Here is a 16,529-nt window from a genome sequence, read left to right as displayed (position 1 = left end):
CACAACGTCCTCGTCCAAGTACAACACACAATACCCCACTTTCCAGTGATACTCCTAATAATTCTACGGCACCAAGCGCGACACCCAGCCCAACCAGCTCAGCCACTTTTGCGGAAACAAGTGTCGTACCTACACCAACATATTCAACCAGCCAAGAAATTCAATCGCCAACACCATCTTCCTCTCCCGCAGCAGCCATTCTACCAACCCCCAAAAACGCGGCCAACACAGCCAACACAGCTATCATCGCAGTCGTCATCGTCTCCGCAGTCGTCATCCTTGCACTCATCGGCCTCGCAAAACTCTACTACGACACCAGGAAGAAAGCAAAGCAACTCCGCGTCGCTAATGCCCAGCTGGAAGACGCTATGAATCCAGATGGCGTCTTGAACCGCATCGTGTCGCTCATGGCCGGATCGGATAGAGCGTCTGTAGCGTCGCAACGTAGCTCTGCCAGCGGTACGCGTGATGCAGCGGCTTTTCCAAATGGAAATGTGCCAGCGTATAGTAGGGAGATGGCAATAGGACCTGCTGCACAATCCAGTATGAGTGGGGACTATACGAAGTATGAGTCGGATAAATATGATGGGGTTTTTTCTGAATATACGGGTTATGGTGAGGAGAATGGGGGTAGCGCAGGGGTTTCTTACGATGGAGGGGTTGGGGTGGAGAGGAGGTTTTCTGGAGTTTCGGAGAGTGATTATGGGAGTGTGAGGTATTAGAGGTAGGAGATGCGTGGTTTGAATGCGTATTCAAGGATATATCATTCATTTGAAAGGGATGGTACGCTGTCTCAATAAGGGCTTGTATGACGAGCATGACCTTGAAGAAGGGGTAATCATTCTTGTCTTCCAGCATCTCTTCATGCTCTTTCTAATTCTACATTCTGTACATAAGTGTATATCCTCCAATTCCAGAGCCCTAGAAATTACCAACTCCAACACGTCCACAAGTCCATGTTGAGAACGTAGATACCGCCATCCCCTCATATTTACATTTCGCCACCAAGTCCAAATCTCATATAACGGCCATGAACCAAACCCTAGTTGTATGCCCAATCCTCTTGTTTCCCAATCCCTAGTTGTATACCCATTGTTCCCTTTTCCCAGACCTTTGTTGTACACCTAGTCGTCCTGTTCCCCCAAACCCTACCACACAAGTATGTGTCATTACCCACCACTTCCCCCCCCTTCTTTAACCTCTTTCTCTCCCTCACCCATTTTTTTCATGGGTTTATCGTCTTTGATCTAAGTGTTTGAACAAGCTCGTCTCGCACACCAGCAATCTCCATTCTTTCTTTCTTCACCTTCACATTCTCAATCAAGCTCCATTCCAACACCATCAGCAGCGTGCACATTCTCCAACGCACGGCTTATGAAAGAAGCTGAGAAGGAAGTACTGCCGCGGATCTGGGAGTGTAGAATTGCCCTGAGTTGTGGTCCTCCACATGTGGAGTTGACCTTGAACACTGCACATGTTCGGAAGGCTGACGGTGGAGGCAACCAGGTGCTCGAATGTTCTTTCTATAGCTTGCTTTTCGGGGAGAGTGTATATATGAAGGAATTGGGGAAAAGGGGCATGGCGGATTTGATCAAGATACTGTATATGCCAAGAGTTCGGTCGAGACGCCAGCCAGTGGATCGAGATAGAGCCAGGGGTTCCCGTCTGGAGGATACAATTGAAGCACGCACATCCCAACGCTTTTGTAACGGTGATATCGCGGGTTTAAGGCGAGAGGCAAGTCAAGCTGCACGGCGCCGATGCCTTCGATATGATCGAAGTAGTGTTGATTCAGGTGACTGAAACGTCTTATCGGGTACTTGAGTTGTATAGCATACCAGAGGCGTATATCTCAACGGAGGAAGATGGCTCCTATCTTGAGCGCTTGACTGGCGGTTGATGTATAGGTGCAAGATGATACTTAATATAAACAGGTGTATCTTGCTGCATATGCGATGTCTCGTCATAGAGACTGTTCTTGTATATGTATAGTACTATCTGCATTGTGGTTCCTATAAGAGTCGGTTTCCCGGACCAGGCTACAGTTTTGGGTCTCCTATCCAGTTATGCAATCCTCTAGCTAGTACTGTCTGCGGAAGTTGTTTAGCGTACAGGTGTCTGTGGTCTACCGAGAGAGACCATCCAGCTATATATTTTCGTATGGCCTTCTCGTGTCACGGGATCGATTTGAATCAGCGTATAGGTCGTCAGTGGCTGTTGTATGCGTTGGTGACCCTTTTTAGGTCATGAAAATGTACTCTATGCGACCTAGAAATATCTGGATGTTTTTGGCCGTGATTGAGTTTCTCTATGTCCATCTGTGAATCTTATCTTAAGATTAGAAAGATTGTCAAGTATGGAAGAGACTTTAGAAGCTAACTTACTCATGAATAGACGTGGTAATGTTTTATCGCAGGATACATAGGAATAATGATGTGTACACTTGGAAATGAATCAATTTTTCCTTTTGTCGATTCTGATTACGCCACATATTTGGGGTTTCTGACTGCGTTTGCGTAAAGTAAATGTGGTTCCGCAAGCGTGTTGATTTGTCTTGGGTGCAAGATAGTTGTCGTCAAACCTTTGATTGCCGCAACTACAAATAGCAAACTTTTCTTCAAAGCAGGGAAGCTGAGAAATGCAACGAGGGTTACGTGAGCGAGTTTGTTTCTAGGGAGAAGACATATCTAGAATAAGATTCTGTATTTGCTAGCGTAACTGCTTTGTTATTGCCTGTTTAGCTGCATTAGAACTGACCATAGGCGGAAAAACGTGAAATCCCTCTTGTGACGTCATCAGGAAGAGCGTGTTTTCGCCTGTAAAGTTGACAATTGGGAAGTGAGGGGCATCTAGTTTGATAGCACATAACAAGCATATGATGGTTCTCTTTAGAAGGCAATTGCTAGAACAAATAACGGTCTGCTTGATGTATTTGCTAGGACACGAGAAAAGTTTCGGTTGTAGGTTTGTATGAGGAAGACAAGAAAAAGCGGAATGAAAGAGGCTGGAAGAATATTGTTTTAACTCAGATTGCGATCTTAGATTACAACTGATCGTGATGGCGTTGACAATGATGCTAAGGGAAGGAAAATGAGGGTGACAGAATTTTTAGAGGTTGTCACCAGCCTGTGATAGCTCTATGTGTTGTTCCTTAACCTACTACCAACTCTACTTTTGTACTGCTGCAAATATATGCGTTTGTTGAACCATCTCATTTCATTTTCGGTTACTCTCATTAACGAGAGACCGCTGTTCTACTTTGTGAGTCTTTCCTTGGGCTAATGTATCACTCCTGCAGAAGTAGATATGCCTTCATAGCCTCGATGAGAATGTTATCTGTTGCATTCTCCTTGAATGTTTGCATACATTCCGTAATTCTAGAATTCTTCTATGATTTGAAAGTTGCCTTCAGTGTTCTTTCTTGCACGTTTCGGATTGTTTAACATTAGGAGGGCCTTTATATCATCTCGTAACAAGCCTTCGAAAGAGCCGACCCGGGTGTGTTCTAGTATATATTTAGATACATCATCCTTAATTTCAGCACTCTTGTGAGTTCCTGTTCACACAAAAGTATTGCAAAGTATGCAGTTCTCATCAGACGCAACGAGAGCCGAGTATTTCCAACCAATAATTGAGCAATGAAATCCATATGCGATTTAGGGAGAGTTACCACGTGTTAATTCACATCTGTGAATGTTGTAAACGATGGCTCCATTCTGTGTCAGCAATCTTCTATACGCGGACGCCTGAGGCGGGGCTGTGAGACACGTGCACAGACCAGATGTACGTCATCATCTACTGCGCCTTCACCACTCGTCAACACCCCTCAGCCTCAAAGATACCCGGTTTTTACAGCCACTTCTCTGAGACGTACGTATTTGTAGCATTCCAAGACCTCTTCAGCCACCCTTCAAATCTGCAGCATCATAAATATGGCTTCGCACAACACCGACAACCCATGGCAAGACCAGCCCAGTCAGCAGCAAAGCTACCAAAGCCAAAATACGTACCAAACCTATCAAAATCAGTCTCACAACCCATACTCTCAACAAATGCCACCAAATCCGCTAGGCCAACACCCTCCTCAGCAACATGATACATCTCCGTGGGCCCAAGAGACCGGCCAGACCCAATCTCACAACCCTTACGCGCAGACTACCCCTCAGGAGACTTCTCAACACTCATACTATCAACAAGACACACCACAGCAACCCTACCAAGGTCAGACACCGAATACTACTCAAGGAGAGGTCCCACCTGGTCTGCCACCCCGCCGCACAGCTACGGAGATGGCGCTCCCTACTGGGCAAGACCGCTCTCACCAGATCGAGGTCATGCAGAGCTATGAAGCGGCAGGAAGGAAAGACGATGACGACGAAAATGTCGAGATTCTCCAGCGCGAGTTTCCAAAGCTCGATGGAAGCCTTATTGCCGCTATTTACGGCGACAGTAAGAGTCTAAGTGCGACTAGGGAGATGTTACAGGCGTTGGAGTAGATGGAGGGGTCCCACGGAAGTTGGGGTCAGATTGGAGAGGCACTAAGCGGACCCGGATGGGTTGGAGAACGAAAGTATACTTGGGGATCGTAATGTATCTTGTTGGAGGCCTATGTGTGCATGGCTCTTCCCCCTGTTAGTATTGAGTTTATCGTGCAGTTTAAATCGTCGACAACCTCTGAGGTTCGCCATGCAACCGTCTCCACCTACATTGTATCCACTGAACCTCACAACATCGTTACGATAATACTATGAGTTCCACATGCAGTGAGGAACAATAAAATCAACCCTCAAGTAATACGAGAAGTAGGCCGATTTGCGTGTTTACGTGCATCCAGTGGAACAAGTATTTGGAACAATCGAAGCACAAGACGGCCCTTAGGACCACAACCCAAGCATATGAAAAGGCCCGCTAAGATCGCTTGTTCGCTCGGACTTAGTCTAGTCGAATTTCCCCGTTACGTCTGTACGAGACTCCACTTCGCAGTCCCGGTGTTGTGAACACATACTCTGTATCCTGCTGCGTTGCTACCACACACATTTGCTGTCATAGCAAGATGCTCGTTACAATGACCATGTACCACGCACTCAACGTAAACATCTACGAGTCATCAGAATTAGCTCTCGACCCCTTCATGACTAAAAAAGCAAACGTGACTACCGTACATAGGCGCTGCATTGCCGACGAACCTTCCTTACTTCCAACACGGCATTCCCCAATCTGGCAACCCCGCACAACGCCCAGTCCGCCAATACAACCACAACCTTGATTTTCTAGCTAGGATCTCATATGACATTCCCACCCCCCGCAAAAGACAGCCGTTCCATAGCACCTTTTTTCTCCGCAGTTCCCCACATTTACCCCGGACCTACTATTACCGTCCATCATGGCATCCAAACACTACTATGATCGTCCTGGAGATGCAAAATGCATTAGGCCTGTAAAGGAAAACCCGGGTGCACATCAATCCGGGTATCAATGAGTATATAAAAGAAGAGGGTGGACGTGTGGTTGGGGGTCCCATAATACTGTATCAACCCACAGTGATCTACTTTTGCAGAGTAGCGGGTGTCTAGGGCATCTTTTTCAGCATGGGTTTTACAGAGTTTAGGGGCAAGAGCCTTGTTACTGTTATTCTTTTGACATCGGGGTTGGACTTTCTGCTCTTTGGATGTGAGTATGCACGCTGTACCACGTACCCTCCAGGTAATCAGAAGCTGATATTTTGGCAAGATGATCAGGGTCTTTTTGGTGGTATCCTCGGTGGTCAACGCTTCAAGGATACGCTGGGCAACCCGAATCCTACGATGACTGGGCTGGTCACGGCGATTTACGATATAGGATGCGCGCTTGGTGCTGTTGTTGCGTTTTTGTATGGAGAGAAGATTGGACGGAAGCGGTCGATTATTCTTGCCAACCTTATCGTTGTTGTGGGAGCTGCTGTACAGACTGCTAGCTTTGAGTATTGGTTAGGAAATCTCCTCTCCAGGGATGTAAGAGAAACCTGCTGACATTTATGCTCCTCTATAGGCAAATGTTCGTCGCTCGCATCATTGGCGGTGTCGGTGTTGGGCTCTCAACGGTTGCGGTGCCTATTCTGCAGTCGGAAACACTACCTGCGCACAACCGCGGCGCATTGCTAGTTGTTCAGTCTGCTCTCATCATTATTGGAGTTGCGATTGCTTCTTGGCTATGTTTCGCGACACTGTACGCCAATAGCTCGTTGCAATGGCGCTTCCCTGTCGCTTGCCAGATTTTGTTCTCACTCATGGTTCTGGCGCTTTGTCCGTTCCTATGCGAGACGCCGCGATGGCTGGCATCTCGTGGTAGAACCGACGAGGCAAGTCCAATCAACGTGCGCCAAGGTACTATTACTGACGCTGTAGATAGGCTAAGCATACTATCAGTCGGTTGCTCGACAAGCCTCTTGATGATGAGGAAGTTCAGGGCCAGCTACAAGAGATTCTCGATGCGATTGAGGCCGAAAGCAGCGAGGAAGAGCCCACCTGGGGTGAAGTCTTCAGCAATGCTACTAAGACTCGAAACTTGCATCGCGTCCTTCTCGGCATGGGCCCATACATGATGAACCAGTGGTCTGGTATTAACGTAAGCTCTCTCCAACTGGAGTTTTACACCTAGATACTGACTTGGACGCAGGCTCTCTGCTACTACCTCGCCTACATATTCCAAGAGTATCTCGGCTACACACCGAGCATGGCTCTCATTCTAGCATCCATAGCGTTCTCTCAATACGCTGTTTTCTCGTGGCCTCCATACTTTTACATAGACAAGATCGGGCGGCGCTGGTCGGTCATGGGATCTTCGGCTGGTTGTGCAGTCTGCATGGCCATAATCGCGGGTTGCCTGGCCAAGAATAGCTTCTCGAGCGCAGCAGCCGCAGTGGCATTCATGTTCCTGTACTTGGACTGCTTCACTCTCGGTATCTTGCCCGTATCGTGGTCCTACTCTGCCGAGATCCAACCCCTTCGCGTTCGTAACAAAGCCACGGCCGTGGGCGTCTTTTCGCACTGGATGTCCAACTTTGTCGTCGTAATGGTCACACCCATCGGTCTCGACAACATCAAGGGCCACTACTTCTGGGTCTGGGCTGTGGTTTGCGCGTCTTTCGTGCCACTTACATACTTCTTTGGTGTGGAGACATCTGGAAGGACGCTGGAGCAGATTGATACCATGTTCTTCGAGAAACCAAGACTCTGCATGGGTCTGAACAAGGAAAATAGGCAGGTAATTAGGAGCAGCAAGTCGGATGAAGAGCAGAGATACAGGAATTTTGCACACATTAATGAGAAGCAGGAGGCGGTTATAGCGGAGAGAGTGAGTCAGGGTGACTGAATGTAGCTTCCCACGTACGTATTCATCATAGTGTTCAAGTAGCACAGTGATATCAAGCTATATGAATCCTATAGCAACAAATTTATTTTAGGAAGAGCGCTACGTGTATTATTAGCGACAATAACAGGTCTTCCCCCTTCCCTCCATGTGCTCATAAGAACAAAACAGAAAAAAAACGAAACTTCAAGATTCATCCAAAATCTATCATGGCTCACCCTGAATCCGGTGTTCATGCTCAAGCGCCTTGATAGCAAACGCTGTAGGCACACCCCGGTTCCCAATCTTCTTCTGCGACCTCCCAAACCTGCACACCCACCCCATCTCCCAGCCTCCATCACAATCCTGCAGCTCCTTGAGATACTCGATGTCGGAACGGGCCCAAACCCCCAACTTCTGACATGACAACACTCGTGCCGCAACCGCAAACGAATCATCTTTTTGCCCGACTCTCTCTCGCAGTGCCACAGCCAATGGCTCCCTCAGCGCAAGAATCTCAGGCTGATGCTGATTCGCATCAACCAAGCACGCCATAAAGTATAAAAACGGTTCCGCAGAATTATACACTGCAGTCCCATTGACATAGGCGCGGTTAAGCAGGATACGCGTGACGTATTCGAGTTCGGGTTTTACTTCACTGCCGCGGTTGTAGTGGTAGAAGACGCGGATTACGTTTACCAATACGAAGGGGCAGAGTCCCGGACGCTTTGGGTCGAAGTAGGTTAGTACGAGGTTGTCTCTGCTGTGACGGGTTTTGGCCATGAGGTCGAGGATGGGATTGGCGGAGGAGCGGGGTGGGGAGAAGGCGAGGAGGGCCATGGATGTATCGTCGACGTCGTCGGGGACTGTAGAGGTTTAGGATTAGCTTTGAATTTCAGGCAGAGGAAGTGTGGAAGTGACTTACATGTTTTTGTTGTGCCTACGGGGGTACCGTTGAAGTAGTTCCAGGTTCTTGCTTCAGAAGAAGCTTTTTGGATGTCGGCTTTGATTTGGGCCTCCGAAGCGCCGGGCGCAGATAGAGTGAGCCAGGCGGGTTCTTTGAGTTCCCAGTGGATGAGAAACTGGGAGAATCGTTCAGGGAACTCTGTGCCGTCTTCTATGTGCGAAGTGTGTTTGTGTGCGTTGGTGGCCATGTATTTGCGTGCCCGGACTACAGGGTCGAAGAGCGTGTTTCGCAGTTGGCGGAGGAGAGCTGGTGCTGATTTAAAGACGAGACCTTGAATTCCAAAGGAGCGTGCTGCAGTGACGTTGATGATTTTGTCGTCGACGAAGATGGCCGATGACGGGTCACTGACGCCGATTGTATCAAGGACGTATTTGTAAAAGTTGAGCTCAGGCTTGGCCATGCCAGCGTCACACGACGTGAATTCGCCATCAAACATACTCCAGTCAGACAGCACAGTCTTGAGATGTGCAAAGTCGTGCTTGGAGATGTTACTCATGGCGTAGACCTTGAGGTGCCCATCCATCTCTTTCTTGATCTTTGCAATCTCATCAACGAGATCCTTGTCTACACAAAGCGTCTTGCGGCATTGTGTTAATCCTTCCTTGATTGCTTTTGGGTCTAGGGACAGATCTTTGCCAATTTTTGCGAGAGCTTCGTCCTCGCCAATGCGACCACGATCAAGCTCGGCCCATGTGGGAGTCAGAAGGACCGCCTGGAACTCTTGACGAGAAAGGGCTGTGAGGTAGCGAGAAGAGTAATGAAAGAGCACGTCACCGAGATCGAGAATGAGTGTACGGTGTCGTGGTGGCGTGGAGGCGTCCGCATTGACCCTCCCGTTCCCTAGCTGAAAAGCGGCACGGCCCATGATAGTAGCGTTTTTAGTAGGTTGATCACCCGCGGAATGGTGAAAAGTGTAATGATTACTCGATGAATTTCAAGCAGAACCAAAATAATTTGTGAAAATCTGTCGCCATAATGGAAGGGCGAAGGCCCATTTCTACCCATTTTGCAGTGGCCGGCTTTCATGATCGACACCAGGTTTCGGCTATTCATGATTCAGTTGCAGCACAATCAGTGAATCGTTAGTGCTGATAAAGCGGTACGTTTATGTTGTCGTTGACTAAACAAGTAAGGATATCAACAGCAACCATGTTGGACCGTTTGTCCAGACGGATTCGGTAGGAGTTAGGCGCCATACCCGCCGTAAGGAGACTGGCTATTCGCTACTCCTTCCGTTGTTGCGCGCTTCTTGTCGGTCTGCGTCCAATGAAAACCTCGTTGATAGGCAAGGAGGAGGCACGGCCTTGGCATTATTGTATGAACCAGGGTAAAAGCTCTTTAAAGCAGTGGATCTGCTGTACTCCTCGGAACTGGCCTCGTATGATGAGAGATCGGACCAGTTGCCCCTCATGGCCTGCAGAGAAAAGAACAGAAATCTGCCAGGATTCGAATGTCAAGTCTCTGTGACTAGACGGGTTGTGTATTGTGTATTGCACAAGGCAAAGGGGATGACCAATGATTTGAAGCTTGCAAGATATGCAATGGCGCCAAGAAGGACGACTCATAGTTACGTGATCCTGGCCATCCTAGTTCTCCTGGCGATCCTGCCAATCCTACGAAGAAATGCGTGTGCGTGTCATGGGTATGCCGCTTTGGAAATTCAGGGAGGATGGCGATAGTCGTTGGACGAGGTTTGTGACGTGCAGGGGGGAGGGGGGTCCAAGCCGTTGGAACCTTGGCCGCGTGTCGCCCCGGCCCAGCATTCCGCGTCTGCGTCTGCATCCAGCTCCCAGCCCGACCTGTAGCTTCACCTTACGTATATGGACAGCCGCCATTACCCCACGCACGCCCCACCACAAACAACTACGACGTCGTCTCCAAGCACCACAACTACACACATATATACACAATGGCGCCTCCAGTCTCTTTAGTTGTACGGTTTGGCGACATGCTTCAAGGCAGCAGCACCCCGGGAAGGCTAATGAGGGGTAGGCGAAGCTCAAGATACAGCTCAAGCTGTCCATATCGCGACTGCGCATGGTGCAGCAAAAAGACAGCGCAAAAGTAAAGCAGCAGAGGCGAGAAATGGCGCAACTCATCGAGGTACGCATGGCAACGTGCCCGTATTCCATTGCTTTTCGTCGCAAAAGAAGATGGCCGCGCAAATGACCGCGCGCGCATACCATCACCCACCACCTGCTGACCTGATCCCCCCTTCCCACTAGGTCGGCAAAGTCCAATCTGCAAGGATACGCGTAGAAAACATTATTCGCACAGACATTACCACCGAACTGCACGAGATCCTCGAACTCTACTGCGAACTTCTGCTTGCCCGCTCCCAGCTCCTCGAATCCCAGATCTCGTCTTCAAACACCACCTCCGCGGCTTCTTCGTCGGCGACGCTGCTCGACCCTGCGTTGGAGGAGGCCGTCCGCAGCATAATATATGCCGCGCCGCGCACAGAGATCAAGGAGTTGCAGACGGTCCGGGCGCTGCTTGTGGATAAGTTTGGCAAGGATGTCGCCATAGCCAGTATGGAGGGCGAGGGCGTCGCAGAGAGAGTAATCAAGAAGCTGCGAGTGGAAACACCAAAGACAGAGTTGGTCGAGGCCTACATGACGGAGATTGCGAGATTCTATGGCGTGCCGTATGGCACGTCCAAGAGCGAGGACGAGGCTGAAGACGATGAAGATGACGAACCCTCGGGCGGAGTAGCTGAGAGAGCTGAAGGAGTCCTCGAAGACCCATTGACTACAGACGATGCTGACCCCAGCAAAAGTAAGAAGGCAGAGGAGAGAGAGGCCCTGGCCAAAGCTACAACGCCAAAGAAACTCGGCCCCCAAAGTCCGCTGCGAGTCGTACCTCCAAGCCCTAGCACAGATAATGTCGCTCCCAGGTTAAAGTTACCAGGCAGTGCGGCAGCCAAAATCGCAAAGAGCGATGCGAGTGCCAAGAAGCCGGCCAAGAAGGAGGATGGGCTCGGCAAGATACCGGACGTTGATGAACTGTCGAGACGGTTTGCTGAGCTCAAGAGGTGAGATGTAGGACATGTTCTGTGTGGAAGCACTTGCATCGTACGATGAAACATGACTCTAAAGTACCTCATATGATACCATAATCAATTCACAATCACATCGCACCAAGCCCAGTCAAGAAAGGTTGTTTGTTCATTCATTGAATTAGTGTTCTGCTTTCTTGCTCGCTTTGCTCTCACCCTATCATCGACTATACCCCTTCACAGCGCCTGGATGCTCTTGAAAAACCCATTCGCCATCAACTTCTCATTCGCCTTGACCAACTCCCTCATCCGCTCCACTTGCTGCTTCTTCGTCAACCCCTTACTCTCCACCTCCTTTTTCCACTCCACAAGCACCTCTTTCAGCAAGCGACTCCCATCCTCAACCTCCTCTTTACTCGCCTGCACAAACCCCTCTTCATGCTTTCCAGAAAAGTCTTCAAGCTCGTCCGCCTTGCGCTTCGCCATATTAATGACTTTTTGCGGGAAGCGCACCAGCTCCGCAACGTGAATACCAAAAGACTGGTCGGAGAAACCCGGTTCCACCTTGTAGAGAAGCGTGACTTCGCGTTTCTTCTGCGCAGCCGCATTCTCCATGTCTACATCGCCATCGTCGTCGGCTGCGCTGCTGCCCTCGGAGATATGCGCTACGACGTGCAGGTTCTGGACCTGCGGATACGTGTCCGTGAGCGCGGTCAATTCGTGGAAATGCGTCGCAAACAAGGCAAACGCCCCAATCTCCTTGATGATGTACTCTGAAATGGCCCATGCCAGTCCGAATCCGTCGTACGTACTTGTTCCACGGCCCAGCTCATCGATGATGATGAGGGATTCCTTGGTAGCCGATTTGAGGATATTGGCCGTTTCGAGCATTTCGGCCATGAAGGTGGATACACCTTTGATTTGGCTGTCGCTGGCGCCCACACGTGCGAGTATGCAGTCGAAAATGGTAAGCTCGGCTTCTGAACAGGGGACGAAGCAGCCGATTTGCGCCATGAGGGCGATGACGCCGATTTGGCGGATGTAGGTCGATTTACCGCCCATATTGGGTCCTGTAATGATGAGGAATTCGCTCTTGTTTCGGACCAGGGAGACGTCATTTGTGATGAAGGAGATGTCGTCTTGCATTTCCATACATGGGTGTCGCGCTTCTTTGAGAACTGTGTCGCCGGTGCCTCGTGGGTGCATCTTGGGCCGTGTGTACGAGGTTGGCGCATGAACAGAGACGTGTGCAAAGGCGACAATGACATCGAGGTGTGCAAGCACCGCGGCGAGCTTCTCGATGACAGGGACGTAGGATGAAGCTACAGAGACGACTTCGTTGACCAGACCTGCCTGTGTGCGGTTGTAATTTTCAGACAACTGGTCAAACTCTCTGCGCTTTTCTTGAAGGGTGTTTGTTGTGAAGTAGACACCGTTCTTCTGTGTCGAGATTTCTTGGTATTGCTTCTTTTGTCGAATGCAACCCGCTTCGTTGCGCGTCAGACGGAAGCACCAGCCGTTGACTTTGTGGTTTTCAAGGAAGAGCTTCTTCTCAGTGTCTTGATTGAGGTCGTCGCCCACACGCATATGCTCAGACTCCATGTCGCGCTTCAGCTTATCCAGACGCTTACGGATGGTCTTTAGCGATTCATCAAACTCTGGCTTGATAATGAATTCATGGTTGTCAAGAGCCTCCAAATCAACCGTCGTCTCCACCATGTCTTGCAGGCCCGCAAACGCTGTGGTGTATTGACGGAGCTTCTCCGTATATTCTGCGTCAAGTGGCTCTTTGTATTGCTCGTCAATGACTGCCTCGAGAGCGCTGAGGAAGCCCGGTAACCGAATGACAACTTGGTATGCCCGTACAACGTCTTCCAAGTTAGCTGCCTTGCGCTGAAACTTCTTTGCTAGCCGATATAGGTCGGGTATCGAGCGCAGATGCTCTTCTTGCATGGTCTGCCTCAGTTCGGTATCATTAACAAACGCTTCAACCAGCTGCTGCCGTCGTTCAATATCGCTAAGGTTCATCAGTGGCTGCTTGAGCCATTGTGCTAGTAATCGACTGCCGGTCGGTGTTTTGCAGTGATTGAGCAGACCATACAAACTCATGTTCTTGGCACCATCTCGTGGTCCAGGCATGAGGTTCAGTGCTTTCAGCGCAGCCGCATCAAGCTTCATATATTGTGACAGGTCGTGTTGATAGAGCTGATATTGTCCAAAGTTTGATGAATCAGACATGACGCCCAGATACCGGATCAGACACGCAGCTGAGCCCATGGCCAGCTTCTGGTCTGTCAAAGGCAGTGAACCAGCAGCACGATCATCCTTGAGCAACCGAGGCAAGTCTTGCTCGATATCTTTTGTGCCAAAGTCGGCCGGTGCTCGCTCTGCCACTGCACACCCGCAGTTGTCGGCAATAGTCCGAAGCTTGCTGAGCTCGACATCCTTCTTCGTTGAGTCGAGTTGTACCAGACACTCCTTCACACCCAGCTGGATGAGGAGTGACTCGAAGTTTGAATAGAGGTCGTTGTCAAGGAACTCTGAAACGCCCAACTCCCGTACACTTGCGTCGGCAAAGCATACACCCACCCTCCGTGCTTCCGATGCCTTGGCCGATACTTTGACCGCCAATATTATAGGGGCACTCTCAATCTGACCACCCAGCTCATCCTCCAGATCTTGTAGGTTGCCGGGTGAGGCTTGTTTGACAACCTTCCAGTCCATGCGCTTGCCTGTTGACTGCCATATCTCAATGCGTTTGCTGAGTCGGAATAGAGCGTCTCGGAGGAAGTTGCGGAAAACGGTGACGGTCATTGTGACGGACTCGAGTCCTGGTTCTCGTCCCAGCTTGCGGATTACGGCTGTGGTTTTGTAGACCTAGAGCAATGTCAATTTGTTGATCATGCACTAATCCTTCACGGACAAACTTACAGTGTTCGCAATGAACTTAGCATCCTCGCCGTGGGCGCTGTAATAGTCGCCACGGTCGAATATGCGCACCGTCTCATTGTCCTTTTCGTCCAGATTGCGAAAGAACTTGCAGAAACCAGACTCATCCTCCTCCTTGATCTCTGGTCTAGACGCCATTTTGAGCTATGCAGTAAATTATCAAGACAAAGTTGAATAGATGAACGATTGTAGGTTGACGCAAGTAGAGTTGATGATTGGATACGCTATCCATTAATTGATTTAGACGCGTCGACGCGTCGCCTCTACTACGCCAAGCCTTCTTATCGATAGTAAGCACGGCTATTACCTATGGATTACTACATGTTTCCGTTCCATGATAGCGTCTTTAGATTCCCAATGACGCACTAAATAGTGGAACATCAGCTCGTCTCGTTCATATCGGCCAATGGATTCATAAAATAGCTGGTGCTACCATGGTTCCTTCTCCAATAAACACCACAAGTGTTTCACATCTACTCCTCCCATACAGCTTCGACAATAGCCAAATTCGAGCCTTGAGGATGATGCATATCGCGGAACTTGAATCTCGCGTCTGCATCTTGTAGCAGAGTCTTCCACTCATCCAGGCTGCGTTCCTTGGCATTTCCGATCTCCAACATGGTCAGATCGATACCCCTGAATAGCTGATTAGCATCATGGCCGCTGGTGAATGCAAAGGCTAAGTATAAGTACCTGAGTTTTCGCTCCAGATTATTGGGGAGCGTTCCAGGAGGAGGCATGACTGTATCCACGATCAATAGCCGCGCGCCCTTCTTCAACGCTGGTATCAGCGCCCTCAGTGCTTTGAGACAGTACTTGTCAGACCAGTTGTGTAAGGTCCAGCGATAGTAGTAGACATCAGCGTTTTTAACTGGTTGCTCTTCGAAGAAGTTGTGTACCATGAATGTTACGTTCAGACCTTCTTGTTCTTTCGAGTTTGCAATGACTTCGGGCAAATCTTGCACAACGAGATGGAGATTGGGATATTTTTGAGCCAGTGCAAAGGCTGCATCGCCGTGGGAGCCGCCCATGTCGACAACAGTACCTGATGCTATCGAGTTCCATGAATATCCATCTGTCAAGTGGCGTAGTGAGAATCCGTCGCCGGTGGTGAAGAAGCTCATTCCTTCGCCAAATCGACGAGCTCGTTCTGGATCACTGGCCAGGGCTTGATAGAAAGACAGTTCAGTTTCGTGTCCCAATGAGAATCCCTACAAGCCGTTAGTATTCTGAATGCATGGCTCTTAGTGTATGCATACAGTGTGGTTTGGCTCGGCAGCCTCGGGCCACTTTTCCAAAGCATCCACGAGCTTTTCAGCTGCTGGCCACATCTCGTCAACATTTGCTGCAACCCATCCTGCTGCGCGAGTATCATCTGCAATCTGTCTTGAAGCTGCGGAGTGTTTTATTACGCCAGGGCGAGGCTCTTGAAATACGCGGTACGCAATGCCCATGCGAAGGATGCGTGTGAGAGCGCCTTCATCTATACCAATTTCCGCCGCGAGATCCTTAAACGTTCGCTCGCCATTCATCGGCACCTTATGGGCAATATCGTAACGAGATATTAGTTTAAGATGTGCCAAAAAATTGTGCTGAACGTCAATCAGCATGAAAATCGCTCTGGGGTTAGTTCGGGCTGCAAACCTGGTGGTTGAAAATCAGCTCCCTGGGACCTTGGAGAAGATCATTCAGTTCCTGAGTTGCCTGCAGAACGGCAACACGTGACTCTTCGATTTCGGAAGGCAAGCCTAGATCGACTGGACCATGAGTATCAAAAGATGGCTGTGGAAGATTGTTGCCGGAAAGAAACTTGTCCACTCGAGTGGTATGGTGGGCAATGGTGGCTGCCAGTTCACCTATACGGCTTGATGGCGAGGACATAGCGATGAAGGGATCTCCAAAACAGAGTAAACGATCCCTCTACCCTGTCTCTTATACAGGAACTATCGGAAGCAAAGGCGACTCCATTCATGTTAGCGGCAAGCTAAGGTTTTTGCTGAACCATCAGTCCTCTGTCGTCCTGCAGTGCATATGCGCCTCCAATCGAGCAGGGGTCTGGTGCATCGTAAGCCGTATCTATTCTATCAAGCTTTTAAGAATCCCAAAATGGTAAAAGGCATTGGCGAAGCGGACCAAGTGAATCCGCAACGTGTGCTATCCAATATTGGCGCGCTGGTGATTCGTTGGTGGCATACGGGTTGATGGGGTAAAGGAGCGTTTCCCACCCCCTTAGGAGGGCCAGACACACCAAAGACTTGTTGACTGTCATTGTAAGCTGTCTCGCTTCCT

At 49.6% G+C, this 16,529-nt stretch overlaps 7 protein-coding genes across 7 annotated transcripts; 4 read left to right on the top strand and 3 right to left on the bottom strand.

The window, feature by feature from the left end:
• The first annotated feature begins 3,819 nt into the window (after window positions 1–3,819).
• COCSADRAFT_37424 (uncharacterized protein) lies at window positions 3,820–4,819 on the top strand. The gene has a single exon (XM_007702228.1). It carries the CDS (start codon window positions 3,933–3,935, stop codon window positions 4,494–4,496), a length of 564 nt encoding a protein of 187 aa, XP_007700418.1. The 5' UTR covers window positions 3,820–3,932; the 3' UTR covers window positions 4,497–4,819.
• Window positions 4,820–5,497: 678 nt separating this feature from the next.
• Window positions 5,498–7,452, top strand: COCSADRAFT_330135 (uncharacterized protein). The gene is made up of 5 exons (XM_007702512.1): window positions 5,498–5,670; window positions 5,731–5,965; window positions 6,028–6,337; window positions 6,388–6,603; window positions 6,655–7,452. The coding sequence occupies exons 1-5, from the start codon at window positions 5,589–5,591 to the stop codon at window positions 7,348–7,350; spliced, it is 1,539 nt and encodes a 512-aa protein (XP_007700702.1). The 5' UTR covers window positions 5,498–5,588; the 3' UTR covers window positions 7,351–7,452.
• On the bottom strand, window positions 7,453–9,358 carry COCSADRAFT_330123 (uncharacterized protein). The gene is made up of 2 exons (XM_007702511.1): window positions 8,252–9,358; window positions 7,453–8,192 (listed from the first exon to the last, which is right to left on the bottom strand). The coding sequence occupies exons 1-2, from the start codon at window positions 9,156–9,158 to the stop codon at window positions 7,555–7,557; spliced, it is 1,545 nt and encodes a 514-aa protein (XP_007700701.1). The 5' UTR covers window positions 9,159–9,358; the 3' UTR covers window positions 7,453–7,554.
• Window positions 9,359–9,430: 72 nt separating this feature from the next.
• Window positions 9,431–10,089, top strand: COCSADRAFT_330127 (uncharacterized protein). The gene has a single exon (XM_007702510.1). The coding sequence runs from the start codon at window positions 9,703–9,705 to the stop codon at window positions 9,970–9,972; it is 270 nt and encodes an 89-aa protein (XP_007700700.1). The 5' UTR covers window positions 9,431–9,702; the 3' UTR covers window positions 9,973–10,089.
• Window positions 10,090–10,101: 12 nt separating this feature from the next.
• COCSADRAFT_37420 (uncharacterized protein) lies at window positions 10,102–11,444 on the top strand. Its single transcript, XM_007702227.1, has 3 exons — window positions 10,102–10,226; window positions 10,286–10,396; window positions 10,519–11,444. The coding sequence occupies exons 1-3, from the start codon at window positions 10,203–10,205 to the stop codon at window positions 11,329–11,331; spliced, it is 948 nt and encodes a 315-aa protein (XP_007700417.1). The 5' UTR covers window positions 10,102–10,202; the 3' UTR covers window positions 11,332–11,444.
• On the bottom strand, window positions 11,444–14,448 carry COCSADRAFT_118766 (uncharacterized protein). Its single transcript, XM_007702509.1, has 2 exons — window positions 14,223–14,448; window positions 11,444–14,168 (listed from the first exon to the last, which is right to left on the bottom strand). The coding sequence occupies exons 1-2, from the start codon at window positions 14,376–14,378 to the stop codon at window positions 11,529–11,531; spliced, it is 2,796 nt and encodes a 931-aa protein (XP_007700699.1). The 5' UTR covers window positions 14,379–14,448; the 3' UTR covers window positions 11,444–11,528.
• Window positions 14,449–14,460: 12 nt separating this feature from the next.
• COCSADRAFT_37418 (uncharacterized protein) lies at window positions 14,461–16,130 on the bottom strand. The gene is made up of 4 exons (XM_007702226.1): window positions 15,885–16,130; window positions 15,500–15,832; window positions 14,934–15,451; window positions 14,461–14,876 (listed from the first exon to the last, which is right to left on the bottom strand). The coding sequence occupies exons 1-4, from the start codon at window positions 16,119–16,121 to the stop codon at window positions 14,714–14,716; spliced, it is 1,251 nt and encodes a 416-aa protein (XP_007700416.1). The 5' UTR covers window positions 16,122–16,130; the 3' UTR covers window positions 14,461–14,713.
• Between the last annotated feature and the right edge of the window lie 399 nt (window positions 16,131–16,529).

This window comes from Bipolaris sorokiniana (genome assembly GCF_000338995.1).
Source record: "Bipolaris sorokiniana ND90Pr unplaced genomic scaffold COCSAscaffold_8, whole genome shotgun sequence".
Classification (NCBI taxonomy): domain Eukaryota; kingdom Fungi; phylum Ascomycota; class Dothideomycetes; order Pleosporales; family Pleosporaceae; genus Bipolaris; species Bipolaris sorokiniana.
This window is presented reverse-complemented; position numbering and strand designations above follow the sequence as displayed.